This window comes from Euprymna scolopes, chromosome 27 (genome assembly GCF_053919585.1).
Source record: "Euprymna scolopes isolate OS-2025 chromosome 27, ASM5391958v1, whole genome shotgun sequence".
Lineage (NCBI taxonomy): Eukaryota > Metazoa > Mollusca > Cephalopoda > Sepiida > Sepiolidae > Euprymna > Euprymna scolopes.
This window is the reverse complement of record NC_136508.1, coordinates 90583509-90596871: the sequence shown is the minus strand read 5'-3', so window position 1 is coordinate 90596871 and position 13363 is coordinate 90583509. Positions and strand designations below refer to the sequence as shown.

The following is a 13363-nucleotide window of genomic DNA, read 5'->3' as shown; positions in this document are numbered from 1 at the left end:
GAATGGCTTTCGAAATAACGTTATTTTAGCGTGGTACCAAAAATACATGAGTATCGTGTTTTCTTTTTTGTTGTCACGGTATTTGTATAAATTTACCTATTTTTTAGCAGACATTTAAAATAACAGGAAAGTTTTCAAAAACAAAATGTGGTTCATTTTTCTTAACTTAAATTGTTTAAACTAAATTAATTCTTCTAAATAAAATAATTGTTTTCTTTGTAAGTGTTTTCTTTATTTTTGTTTCGTTAGTTTTAACACAAAAAAACGTTAAAACTATAGTATTTTTAAAATAAAGGTAAATGTTACCTTACGCTACACTGAACACTGATCACTCTCATTTACTTTTAAGGGGTATTCGAGGTCGCTGACAACGAATCAAACTCGCCGCAAATTTACCGTTTGCATGGTATGAACCCTTAGACCTTGGGACTATTTTGTGCCATTTCACCGCCTTCGGTGTTTTTCTTACATGATACATTGTTCGCGTGCGGTGTCCTATCACATACATCGCGTAGGAATCTTGGCATGCCGGAATCTTTAAGCGGTCATTTCAAAGTTAAAAAAAAAAAAAAAAAAAAAAAAAAAAGTTGTTTATTTTGTTAGCAAACATGTGGCTAAATGATGGGAACTTAAAAGCGGCTAGGGCTCGAATTATAATATTATACAGACAAAAAAAACACAAAAAAACTGAACCGTTGCAAACGCCAGTCAACAAAGCAACAAACAGGAAGAAAAAATAAATAACGTTAGTTCTCTTACCTGCTCTTCAAAGTTGCGACGTTGTTGTTTTAGCGTCGCGGCTCGTTGTGCCTGGTAACATTTATATCAATATTAAACGAGACCTTTCATAGGCAACAAGTAAAAGCAAGGCAAGGAAACAAGTAAAAGTGTTCTCCCATACAAATAAATTTGTGGAAATAACCTCTCGATGGACAAAATAAAAAAAAAAGAATAAAACGAATCCCGGCCGAGATTCACTCTTTGTTAATTAGAGAAAAAATAGTGTCTTTGGCCTTCCCAAAATTAAATTCCGACGTTAGTCACATCAAAAGAAAATGTTAACATATTAGGTTGGCCAGAGGAAAATAGGAAATAGAGGGTCGTAACATAATTCGTAAATTGTGTCTATGAGCCAGGATTACCGACCTGTTCCACCTTTTTTTTTTTTTTTATATATATATATATATATATATATATATATATACACACACACACACACACACACACACTCTCACTCTCTCTACTCCTCCTGTCATTTACATGTGTTAATTACCCCTTCTACAAAGAAAATAGATAATCCTAACACCCCCCAGAATTGAGGTAAGGAAAATTCTTTCACTCTCCCATTACGAAAACAAAAAAAAAAAATAAACATAAAATAAACCCCGTCTTTTTTTTTTTTTTTTTTTTTTTTACTGACCATTGTAATAAGCTAAATGGCTAAATGTCAGACACCCCTCCCGGGTCTGCACAAGAAGAACAGTATCACTGATCCTCCTCTGCCGGAGCTTCATCTATGCCAGCACATTGCCAATGGATCCATTGATCACAACGATCACAACATATCATTGGTCTGTAATCTTCCGGTTCCTGACACTCAGGGTAGATCCATATTAACTCCTGATAGAGCATCGCCTGACACGCCGAACAATACCATCGACTCCTCTGGAGGTTCCCCCACTATACCAACACACTGCCAATGGAACCATTGATCACAATAGATCATTGGTCGTTGATCCTCCGGTTCCTGGCAACCAGGGCAGATGCATATCAATTCCTGTTTCGCAGGTACAAAATCCACTGGGACAGAGGAGCCCGTCTCATCTCTCGACGTATCAGGAGCATAAGCTCTATGACTGTGCGTTATAGCCAACTCCAATGGATACAATAATTTTATGGGGTGAATCTGTGTTGATCCATCACCCCTTTTCAATACGACAGTATGGACAAAACCATCATCCCCAGGAATGAGTTCCATTACCCTACCTAAAGTCCAGAAAGGTCTGGTTTTAATGGGGGATTTTATTAACAACATCTATCTTTATCTGATTATTATAGGACTCATTGTGTAAGTCGTTCGCCGATTCTCTAAGGCTAAGCAGGTACTCATTAAACCATAACTCTTTGTATTTGGAAATGAGTTGTTCCCTCTCCTCCATAGCCTCAAGAACATCAGCCCTGAGGGGGGGTTCCGAACCAAAGAGATCCTCCTCTTCCTTTCTATACAGTATATTAACTGCAGAAAAGGGCCTCAGGAAATGATTGGGTGTAATGATCTCCAACCCGTCGTCTGATGAGCAGCGATAAGTCAAAGGACGATTGTTAACAGCCATCTGAATATCTGAAACAAAAGTTAACAACTGAAAATAACTCACCTGAGAGCGACTAACCATTTTAAACAAGCAAGTCTTTACTGTGCGAATAAGCCGCTCCCAGGTACCCCCAAACCAAGCAGCATATACCGGAATTGTCAGATGTTTGACCGAATAAGTGCGGAATATACTATTGTATTCTTCCGAGCCATAGGCCTGCTGAATAATTCTGCCGCCAGTTGTAAAAGTCTTAGCATTGTCGGAATACAAATGAGAAAGTACTCCGACATTGTAAATCTTATGAATGCTAAGATAAAAGAATACACCGTCATATCGTCCACCACTTCAAGGTGTATACCTCTAGTGGTAAGACAGGTGAATAAAAGCAAATAAACTTTGCGGATATTTCCTCCCTCCTCCACCCAGATGTGTCCTGTGAAGTCCACACCAGTGTGAAGGAAGGGTCTGATCAAATTGACCCGACATTTGGGCAAATTAGTCATGCGGGGGTATGCAAACGACATTGCATTGTAACACACACACAGCTTGCAAGACTTTAAAGTAGATTTTACCGCCTGTCTTGCCCTACGAATCCAAAATCCCGATAGGTGTAGTTGGCTCAGTGTAGATGCTATGCCCAAATGTTTGCATTTTCTGTGAGCATCTATAATTATCATTTGGGTAAAAGTGTGAGATTTACCCAGGAGAACCGGGTAAATCACTTCATACTCGAAGGTAATGCACTTGCGAATCCTACACCTGGTTCTAATAACACCTTCTTCATCCAAAAAAATAGGCTGAGAGAACTCACTAAATCTGGGGCTTGACCAGATGGATTAAGCAAGTATTCCTTGACTTGCGGAAACGCTTGCCCTTGCATCCCTTTTATTAGGTGCTGCCAAGCCAATTTTTGTGGGTCATCCCTTGAGTGCTTCAAACTTCCTATAAACTTGAACACCCCTGTTACTACTCCAAGAAGTTTATTCAGAGTTTCATACTTCTCAAAGGGAATTACAGGTCCTTCTGCCTGTATCAGGGCACCGCAAAATGTAGGCCCCCTCACAATCTCTTTATTTTCCTCCCTCAAACAATTTAAGGAGGCGAAAGGCCATTCTATAGGTGTTCGGGTCAGCCATGTAGGACCATGCACCCAATTCAATATGCGTTTTTTGAATGTCTTTACTGACACTCCCCTTGAGAGCAGATCCACAGGGTTCTGCTCCGAGGGCACATAGCGGAAAGAAATGTCTATTCCAATCTGCTGGCTCAAATTCTGACGCATTTCAGCAATGTCTCTGACTGTTTCTTGCAAAAACATTCTTTGTTTTTACATCCTGAGAGAGGACCCAAGACAGCACTATCTGAGCATCAACTGCCACACCAACCTCTCTAAAGGTAATTTCCTTCAGAGAAAGTAAAATTGTTTTTAATGCCTTTAGCGCCAAATACACTGCCAACAACTCAAGTGTGGGCTACAAATCTGTATGCTTCTTTGGAAGCATCACAAAATAAAGCCAGGTTTGCTGTAGAGCCCTCGCACAGGGACTTTCTTGGAAAGGTGAAGGAACTGAGCTGAGAAAAAATCTTTTGAGAGTGACTGCCAACTCTTCTGTTGGGTAGAAGTAACAGTTTCAGCCCAGCCCAGCCCAGCCTTCCATAATTCACTAATAAATATGCGGCCCCTTATTGTAACGGGTACACATAAAGATAAAGGATCAAAATGGGCTGCCACCGCCGCCAATATTCTTCTTTTGGTATTGGCCCCGGAATCACTATCTGTCTTGGCCAAGGACAAAGAATCACTCTTTGTGTCATAATTATAGCCCAATACCTTCTCATATTGGGAGTGGTGTTGAGGCATACGCCCATCCTTCTCAATCTTATGTCTTAATTCTTCGCGGTTAGAACTGCAGGAACGTAAATCAAAGTGTCCCTCTTCCAACCTCTTCACAACATTAGTGTATAGCTGTACAAGATTCTCAGGAACATTCCCTGTTTTAATTAGGTTATCCACATAAAAATTCTCTTTTGGAGCATTCATCTTGTGGATAACGGTCCGCATGATGCTTCAAAAGGAAATTTAATATAAACGGAGAGGCATTATAGCCAAATATTAAGGTGGTATATCTAAAGCATACCAAGTTTTTTCCTATTTTAAGAAAAAAAACAAAATCGATTTTTATCCTCCTCAGTGAGGAGTTTAATTTGCAAAAATGCTTGCGGATGTCACCAAGCAAGACATACTCATTAGAGCGGAAGTGTAGCAACAACTGCAGGAGATTTCCCATCAAGTTCACCCCGGGGTAGGCAGCCTCATTAATCGAGATTCCACCCTTGGGTTTCGATGAACAATTAAACACAGGCCGCACTTTTGTAGTGCTTTGCTCTTCAGTTTTATATACAGGCCTGTGTGGTATCCATACATATTTTTCATACTCTTCCCGAGTAACCACAATTCTCTCCACAATGCCCTCCCTTTCTTGTTCCAGGAAAACATCCAAATACTCCCTATATTTGTTTTCTTTTTCCAGTTTATTGAACACACGGTTCAAAACTGCTAACGCCACCGAATAATTTGATGGAACTTTGCCAATCTTGTCCTCCCACCAAGGAAGCTTGACATAATAACACTGGTTCTCTATGACCACAGAGTTTTGGAACTCCTTTACCTTCTTACGTTCAAAATCTGAAAAAGTTTCCTCCTCAGTGAGCCCCATAAGTTCCAAACTAAACAAACTGTCCAACCCTCTTTCCACTGAGGTGTTCTCAAAAGTATCCTTATAAGAATCTACATAATTATATTGAGGTGCCAGCACAAAGTTCACCGCTGTAATGGAAACAGTACTCATGCTGGCAAGGACCTTTTCATAATCAACGGGTGGTGAACGCTCCTCTCCGATTGACAATATCTGGGATTCTTTCAAGAAGTTAAGCGAATTCCCCCAAGGCACTATACTTTTTGGGGTCTCCCAGGCAACACCATTCTGGCACCTTATCAGGCTTAAAGGGTGCAAAAACTGCAGCAGATCTACCCCCACTAGACCTTGAATAGGAAAAAAATGTCCCTTTCTGTCAAATCCAGCAGCTAATTGGAAATGGGCCTCTCTTAAATTCTTATATATTAAATCCATTCCATCTATTTGGGTCTTTAAATTAAAGGAGGAGTCAATGAGGACAGGCAAAGGTCTTTTGGTGCCATGGCACCATTTCCACCTGCAATAATACCTCACTTAAATTCTTTTTCTCCTCTCCCACGAATGTTTGTATTGTATATTGACGGTCATAACATGACTCTAAAGAAATAGCTAATCCCTTTAGAATGCTTCTGGAAAAATATGAACGTTGACTTCCAGAATCAAGTATACAATTACAAACATACCATTTCTTGTTGCGATGTAGAACAACTTTATAGATGGGAAGGATAGATCTCTGTTGAGTGTCACAAGTCTGGAAACTGGTATTTACTTTAGTTTTCTCCGAAGAGGCTCTATCTTTAGGACACATTACAGTATAGTGCCGTTTCGAGCCACAATTAGCACAACCATATGGGAAGCCCTTTTTGTTACCAGGACATTTATCATATGAATGATTTTCCGCAGCACAGGCAATACAAAGGCGCAATTCTTTGCACCTTGATAGTCTCTCTTCATACGTAGCAAATTTTTTGCATAATTTCCCGTCGTGTCCGCCTGAAGAACAAAACTTACAAGTTGACATTGATAGTGGGGTGTCACCCCTAGAGGAAAAGTGCTCTAAAGCTCTTCTTGGTGAGTAAGAGCCTGGAACAAATCGATCAAATCGAAACCTGCCATTGCCAGAAGGGGGAGAATACTCCTCCAATCTCACCAGATCCTTGATTAAATTCTTAGACAAGGAAACAATGTCATCAATTCCGGGATAACTATTTCCAGTTTTTCTCATTAATTCTCTCTTTAAAGAAACCGGTAGCCAGCCAAACACAATATGACTTATTAATAAATAACCCGGTGTGCCTGGTTCCAAAAAGTCAACTGGTAGCTATTTTTCAGCTCCAGCAAAGATAAACTTTAACTTGAGAAAACTGGCTATCCACTTTTGGCCTGGCTGCCAATAACTACTGAAACATCTGATCCAAAATATTTGATATATCCAAATATTCTCCCTCCAACAGCTGCAAAGCCACAGGAAAATTGGCTTCTGTGGTGGAAAGGTGCTTCACCAAATGTAGAGCTTGACCCTTTAGGCAACTCTTCAACAAGCGAAACTTTGTCAACTCAGAGCGAAAGCCCTCAGCACAATTCCAGAAACCAGCCAAGAAATTTTTGAAGGCGAATCGATCATCAGATGGTTCTCCATCAAAGGTAGGAGCTTCCATATTAGCTCTAAATTCTGGGGCTATTTCACCCCCCAAACTCTCTTCTCGCCTATCTGTTCGACTCCCCTCAAACTTCTCCCTTAACTCGTTTAATTTCTGGAAAGTGTTCTTCCTAAATCGGAAGGCATTATCCAACGAGTCATCATTAGTTTTAAGCTCCACACTCGGAGGACTGTCCAAGCATACAGCTGTCACCTCGTCTTCCAAGTCGCCAAGGCGTTCCAGCCATCCCATTATCATTTCCCGGTGTTCTTGAAAAACTGCCATTGGCAAAGTAGCTTGACCATAGTTCTGTACTAATTTTATTTCTTAGCACAGCTTGCTGCTGTCGGCAGCTGTCTAACTCTAAGGAATCCATAAAAAGTTAAAAAAAAAAGAATTTTTTTTTTTAAATAAATAAATAAATAAATATTAAATAACTCCAGAAATTCTGGTTAAGCCAAACGAACCCAACACTGTTAGCGAGCGTCGCAAAAAACTGTTAGCAAACATGTGGCTAAATGATGGGAACTTAAAAGCGACTAGGGCTCGAATTATCACTACAGACAAAAAAAAAAAAAAAAAAAAAACTGAACCGTCGCAAACGCCAGTCAACAAAGCAACAAACAAGAAGAAAAAATAATAAATAACGTTAGTTCTCTTACCTGCTCTTCAAAGTTGCGACGTTGCTGTTTTAGCGTCGCGGCTCGTTGTGCCTGGTAACATTTATATCAATATTAAACGAGACCTTTCATAGGCCCAAGGAAACAAGTAAAAGTGTTCTCCCATACAAATAAATTTGTGGAAATAACCTCTCGGTGGACAAAATAAAAAAAGAATAAAACGAATCCCGGCCGAGATTCACTCTTTGTTAATTAGAGAAAAAAAATAGTGTCTTTGACCTTCCCAAAATTTGAATTTCGACGTTAGTCACATCCAAAGAAAATTTTAACATATTAGGTTGGCGAAAGGGTAGCAGGTAATAGATAGGTAATCGAAAAAATAAGAGACACATTGTTACTTCTGGCCTTCCCAAAATTAAATTCCGACGTTAGTCACATCAAAAGAAAATGTTAACATATTAGGTTGGCCAGAGGAAAATAGGAAATAGAGGGTCGTAACATAATTCGTAAATTGTGTCCATGAGTCAGGATTACCGACCTGTTCCAACTTTTTATATATATATATATATATATATATATATATATATATATACTCAACTGTTCGAAAACTTGCTTCTGAATTAGATTAACGTATACGACAATTTCCAACCACTTGAGAACGATTGGAAAAAAGTATTCGATGTTAGAAAGAAGTTATTTTTAAATTAATTAAAAATTTTTTAATTTTTTAGTTGCCCCAAAATCTTTTTATAATTAGCAGTTTAATTTACGTCTAAAACATTGAAAAAAAATATGTTTTTAATAAAAAAAGCTTTCGGTGATTCTTCTTCGAATGCTTGACCAAATTACTAAAAAAAAAAAAAAATAAAATAAAAAATGTGCATGTTTTCAAGTAAAGTTTTATTAAATTCCTCCTGGATCGATTTTGGGGGAGTGTAGCTTTAGCTTCCGCTTATTTTATTTTATAGTTTTATGAATAAAAGAAATGAATCAAATAATTTTTTACAACAATTTCTGCTAATAATATTGGAAAAACATTTGCAAATCGACAAAATCGTCATCTTGGGATTTTTCTCAAAGTGATTTTTTTTTACGTTAAATGATTTTTTTTTTTTAACTTTTATTTTTATATCTTTTGTCGTAGGGTTGGTACAGAAAATGTCTAAAACAAAAATTGTCCAAAATTATGATTTTATATTGGAATTGACTTCTCCCAAATCTGGTTCAGTTACGGATAGGAATTCCTTGGTGCCATGTTCTTCTTCAAATATATACACCTGAAATAATATGAAAATAAAAATTTACATAAATAAGTTTCCCGAATTAAAAAGGAAATTATATCTGCATTTAAGATTCAGGAATTTTTGTTACAATAAAAAAAGATAGCAACCAGGGACTGTTTTTGTTGTTTTAATAAAGCGTGGCCGCTTACGACCATATTAAGTATTAGGTTGACAAGGCTGAATTTTTAATTTTGATTTCAAATGAAATATTTTCAAATTAGTTTTCATTATAATACCTTTATTTTACTTTAATTTTAAAAAGAGTTTTCATGTGAATTATAATCGTTTTAAAGCAAATATGTCTTTTCTTGATGGAAAAAACAAAAACAAATTTGCACAATTTTCTTATGCCAATTACAACTATGATACAACTCGTGATATTGATTACTACTGAACACAGGTGGTTGAAAAATTTTTGTGGTGGCGACGAAAGTCTTGAAGTATAATGCTTGCCCATCGGATGTTGACCACTTAGTCGAAGCCAATCCATGCTCAACTGTTCGAAAACTTGCTTCTAAATTAGACGTATTATTTTTATTTTTTTTTATCAGGACGGTATTCAAGAGCGAGTCAACACTCAGACGACACCTGGTACGAGTGAAGCCCCGCATGGATGAGAACATGACCAAAAACTGCATATACTCCATCCCATGCAGTTGCAGAAAGGTTTACAAGGTTTACATGCCGCCTCCTTAAAGTAAGGGTGGAAGAACACCGAAAAGCAGTAACTAAAGGGGAGACGGAAAAATCGGGTATAGCCAACCATGTCTGGATGGAGAGGGGGGACCATCGCCCCCTATGGGATGAAGTAAAAATAATAAACAGAGAGACCCACTGGAAAGTGAGAAAACTTAAAGAAACAGCTCACATGCTCGGACATGACAACCTACTGAGCAAACCAAGCATAGAGCTGAATGCAATTTGGACACCTCTGATAGAGAGAGAGAAAACCTTGAATAACAACATAGGTTTAACATTAACAAAAACCAACTAAGAATTGTCCTAGTGACATATGGCCGAGTGGTCCTAGACGTTGTATCAAAGTTTACAGTTATCCAAAGGTGCTGAGTTCAATCCTGAACGAAGGCAGTGAAAAAGTAACATTCAAAACAGAGAATCAGCAACTATGTCCCAAAGCCTAGCTGGAGTCTGAACACGGTACCCCCGTAATAATAATAAAGGGTTGGGTTCGAGACTCCTAACAAACGGTTCCCCAGTTCGATACAAAACACCTGACGAAGGCCGGAGGGCAAAACGGCCGAAACGTTGTGACAATAACAACCAAGATGAGGAAGTCAGTCCGACAATCTTAATCAATAGTTGTAAGTGTTGTTCAATAGTATTCATATGTTTGGCCTTAAAACTTATCATGAGATCGTCAACATAGATGGCGTAGTTTGTTCTGGAGTTTATGTTATTAGCTATATTGTTTATTTTCACATTAAAAAGTATGACTGGGAGTTAGGGAACTCCCAGTCATACTTTTTGAGACTTTGATAAGATGTTTTCTAGTCTTACTTGGAAGATTCTGTCACTCAGATAGTTTTTGATAAATGTTGGCATTCTGCCTTTTAGACCGAATTCATTCAGGTCTTTTAATATTCCGTACTTCCAAGTGGTATCAAAGGCTTTTTCTATGTCCAAGAAAACTGTTACCACATGTTCTTTGAGGATGAAGGATTCTCTAATATAGGTTTCCAAATTTATGATGTGGTCAATAGGGCTTCTGCCCTTTTGGAAGCCTGCTTGGTGTTCAGAGATTAGGTGATTTCTTTGCAGATGCAGCTTGTAAGTGCAATGGGACGGCAGTTTGTTGCATCTGAAGGGTCTTTTGAAAGTTTAGGCATGGGAATTATAATTGCATGTCTCCAAGTGTCAGAGAATTTTTCATTTATCCAGATATCATTGAAAATTTTGAGGAGGTATTCTTTTGATTTCATTGGCGATTCTTTTAGGAAGACATAGGGGATTTTATTGGGCCCAGCTGTTGAATTATGGGTGTTTTTGAGAGATTCTTCTAATTCGTACATAGTAAGGATTTGATTGTAGTATTCAGTGTTGTCTTAGTGGAAGCGGATTTGTCGTTGTTCAGTTTGGTTTTTGATGACTTGGAATTCTTTGTTCCTATTAATTGGTGAGAAGTTTTTGGCAAAGTTTTCTGCTAAGATTTCAGCTAATTTTTCTTTGTTAGTGATTTTGATATTGTTATGGATGAGATGTTTATTAGCTTGTTTAGTGTATTTCCCAGTAATTTTGTTTATCATGTTCCATATTTCCTTGGGTTTGGTGTTTGAATTTAGTTGGCTGACATAAATTTGCCATGTTGATTGCTTAGCTTGCTTAATGGTTCTGCGAGCTTAGGCTCTATTTTTGTAATTTTCTAAATTTTCTTAAGTTGGTTGGCATTTTCTGAATGCTGTTCGTCTGGCTCTGAGCGCTTCTTTACAATCTTTATTATACCAAGGCTTGTTGATGGGGAGCTTTTAGGAATAGTTTTCTCAGCTATAATATTTAAAGTGTTGGTGAAGTGGATGATGTCATCTTTTCTTGACTTAGCTTCTTGCACTAGGTCTGTGTGGCACATTTTTTTGAAATCTTCCCAGTTGGCCTTATGCAAGTTCCATCGGGGTGTTTTAGTGTTGTTCTCTGGTTGACCTTTTAGGATGATTGGGAAGTGATCACTCCCACAGGTCTCATGATGTACTTTCCATTTATATTCTGTGAAGATGCTGGGTTCGGATATAGTGAGGTCAGTAGTCGAGAGTGTTCCAGAGCGTCGGGTGAAGATAGGTGTTTGTTCTGTTGTTAAGCAGACATAGTTGGTTTTCATCTAGAAAATTTTTGATAATTTTACCTCTTCTGCTTGTTTGTTTGTTTCCCCAAAGTTCATTGTGGCTATTAAAGTCACCCATGAGGATAAAAGTTTTAGGGAGTTGCTGGATCAATAAGTTCAAGTCTGTTTTATTTATGTGTTTGTTAGATGGCAGGTATATTGTTAGCGGTTTTCTTCGACTGATGGTTACTGCAATGGCTTGTCGTGTTATAGTCAATTTGGTTTCGCTTTGAATAATATTATTGTTAATTTGAATAGATACTCTTCTGAAAGCTCTGTTTCCTTGTTCATGTGTATAGTCATAGATTGTGTATCGTTTGATATGTAGTGTGCTTTGAGTTTTCTTATAAGTTTCTTGTAGGCATATGACTGCTGGGTGAAAAGAGGCAAAGAGAAGGTTTAATTCGTCGAAATTAGCCTTTTCACCTCTAATGTTCCATTGAAGAAATATTGGTGAGGTTATGATCCTCTGTGGTGTTTTTTTTTTTTTTTTTTTTTTTTTAGGTCTTCAAGTTGATTATGGGTTTTAGTATTGGTGTTGATATAAGGTATGGATTAAGTGTAAGTTGTTAAGGGTTTTCAATAAGCTTTGTTTTTTTCTTCTGTTTTTGGCTTTTCTTCTGTTTAGTCTTTTGCTTCGTTTTTGTTGTTTGGGGATCTGGAACTGGAATTAGTATGGGACCTTATGTCTGTTTTGTTTTGGTTTTTCTTTTGTTTTGACAGTGATCGAGGGCGGGTTTCTTGATTTAATGTTTCTGCTTGTTGGTTTGGGTATTCTGTTTCCATTTCGTCTTCAGGTTCAGTTTGATTTTTAGGTATTGGGGTTCTAGATCTGGAGTTTGAATGGGACCTTATAACTTTTGTTTTGGTTTTTCTTTTGTTTTGATGGTGTTCGATAGGAAGATTCTTGTTTTGGGGTTTCTGTTTGTTGACTTGGATATTCAGTCTCCATTTCACCAGGTTCTGTTAAATTTTTGGGGAGTATTTCTATTTTTTGTTTTGCTGGTTTATTATTTGGGTTTAAGAAAATTTGTTCTTGGGAACATTGGCCTTTAAGAGGGGAGGTTTGGGTTAGGGAGGAGACAAATACTTTATTGGGTTCTTTTCTAGTTTTAATTTTTCTAGTTTTTGAAAGTGTTGTATTTTTAGGTTTTTTTAGAAGTTAAGCAATTCGTTTGGTTCTAGATGTACCAGTTTTTCAATAAGTTCGTATTTATCAGGCTGGTTGCTGGGATTTGTTTTTTTTGTTATTTTTACATGTTTTTTCTTATGACTCCTTCCACTATTGTCTTCACTTCTAAGATATTTTTCGTTTATGTTTTGTGACTAAGATTTCTTTTTCAGTTTTCCATCGTTCAGTTTTTTTTTGAATAGGCAGGGTGCTCGCCTTGGCAGTTTATACATTTGGACTCGCGACATTCTTGTTCGTTGTGACTTATTTATTTAGAGTCACATTTAGCGCACGTGGGATGACCTCTGCAGACACCTCTATGGTGACTGAATTTTTGACAGTTGAAACATCTCAGAGGATCTGGGATGTATATTTCAACTGGGTCTATGGTGTAACCAATTTTAATTTTAGATGGAATTTTTGGAGTGTTAAATGTAATAATATAAGTATGGGTTGATATTTTTTTTGAATTTTTCTTTATATAGATTCTTTTATAGTTAACTAGCGGGGGTACGCGGCGTTGCCCAGGGTGTTTGTAGGTGGGTGTGGTGTTAAATAAAAAAGAACCCGGGGGGGGGGGGTAGGATCGAACCGGAAGCCTTGAGGCGAAGTTTGAAAATAAAATCGGCCAGCTAGAATGAGTTAGTGAAAGATGTTTGAATTTATTTAAGTAAGAACCAGATTGACAGATGCGCGCCCGGAAGTCATCGATCGTTACAACGACGACCAGGTTAGTTTGTTACAAGCAAAGTAAAAAAAGAAAACAACGTTAACACTTAAGCGGGAAAAAAAACTAACGTAAGGCAAA

At 37.7% G+C, this 13363-nt stretch overlaps 2 protein-coding genes across 5 annotated transcripts in view; both read right to left on the bottom strand.

Moving 5' to 3' along the window:
- Window positions 1-3813: 3813 nt before the first annotated feature.
- Window positions 3814-5161, bottom strand: LOC145248737 (uncharacterized). The gene is made up of 2 exons (XM_080110384.1): window positions 4557-5161; window positions 3814-4378 (listed from the first exon to the last, which is right to left on the bottom strand). The coding sequence occupies exons 1-2, from the start codon at window positions 5159-5161 to the stop codon at window positions 3814-3816; spliced, it is 1170 nt and encodes a 389-aa protein (XP_079966510.1).
- Window positions 5162-8149: 2988 nt separating this feature from the next.
- The window catches only part of LOC145248972 (beta-galactosidase-1-like protein 2), a 1883914-nt gene continuing 1878700 nt past the window's right edge, over window positions 8150-13363 (bottom strand). For all 4 annotated transcript variants that reach the window (XM_080110785.1, XM_080110782.1, XM_080110784.1 and 1 more), the window contains one exon: window positions 8150-8545. In XM_080110785.1, the coding sequence (XP_079966911.1) occupies window positions 8453-8545 (93 nt within the window). In that variant the 3' untranslated portion in view covers window positions 8150-8452. The remainder of the gene's footprint in view (window positions 8546-13363) is intronic.

What these genes read in the sequence shown, in the direction of transcription:
- LOC145248737 (XM_080110384.1), bottom strand. Translation starts at nt 5,161, where the DNA reads ATGAGTACTGTTTCCATTACAGCGGTGAACTTTGTGCTGGCACCTCAA. An exon ending in CTACACTTCCGCTCTAATGA is followed by an intron (nt 4,379 to 4,556) that starts GTATGTCTTGCT and finishes TTCCTTTTGAAG; the next exon opens with CATCATGCGGACCGTTATCC.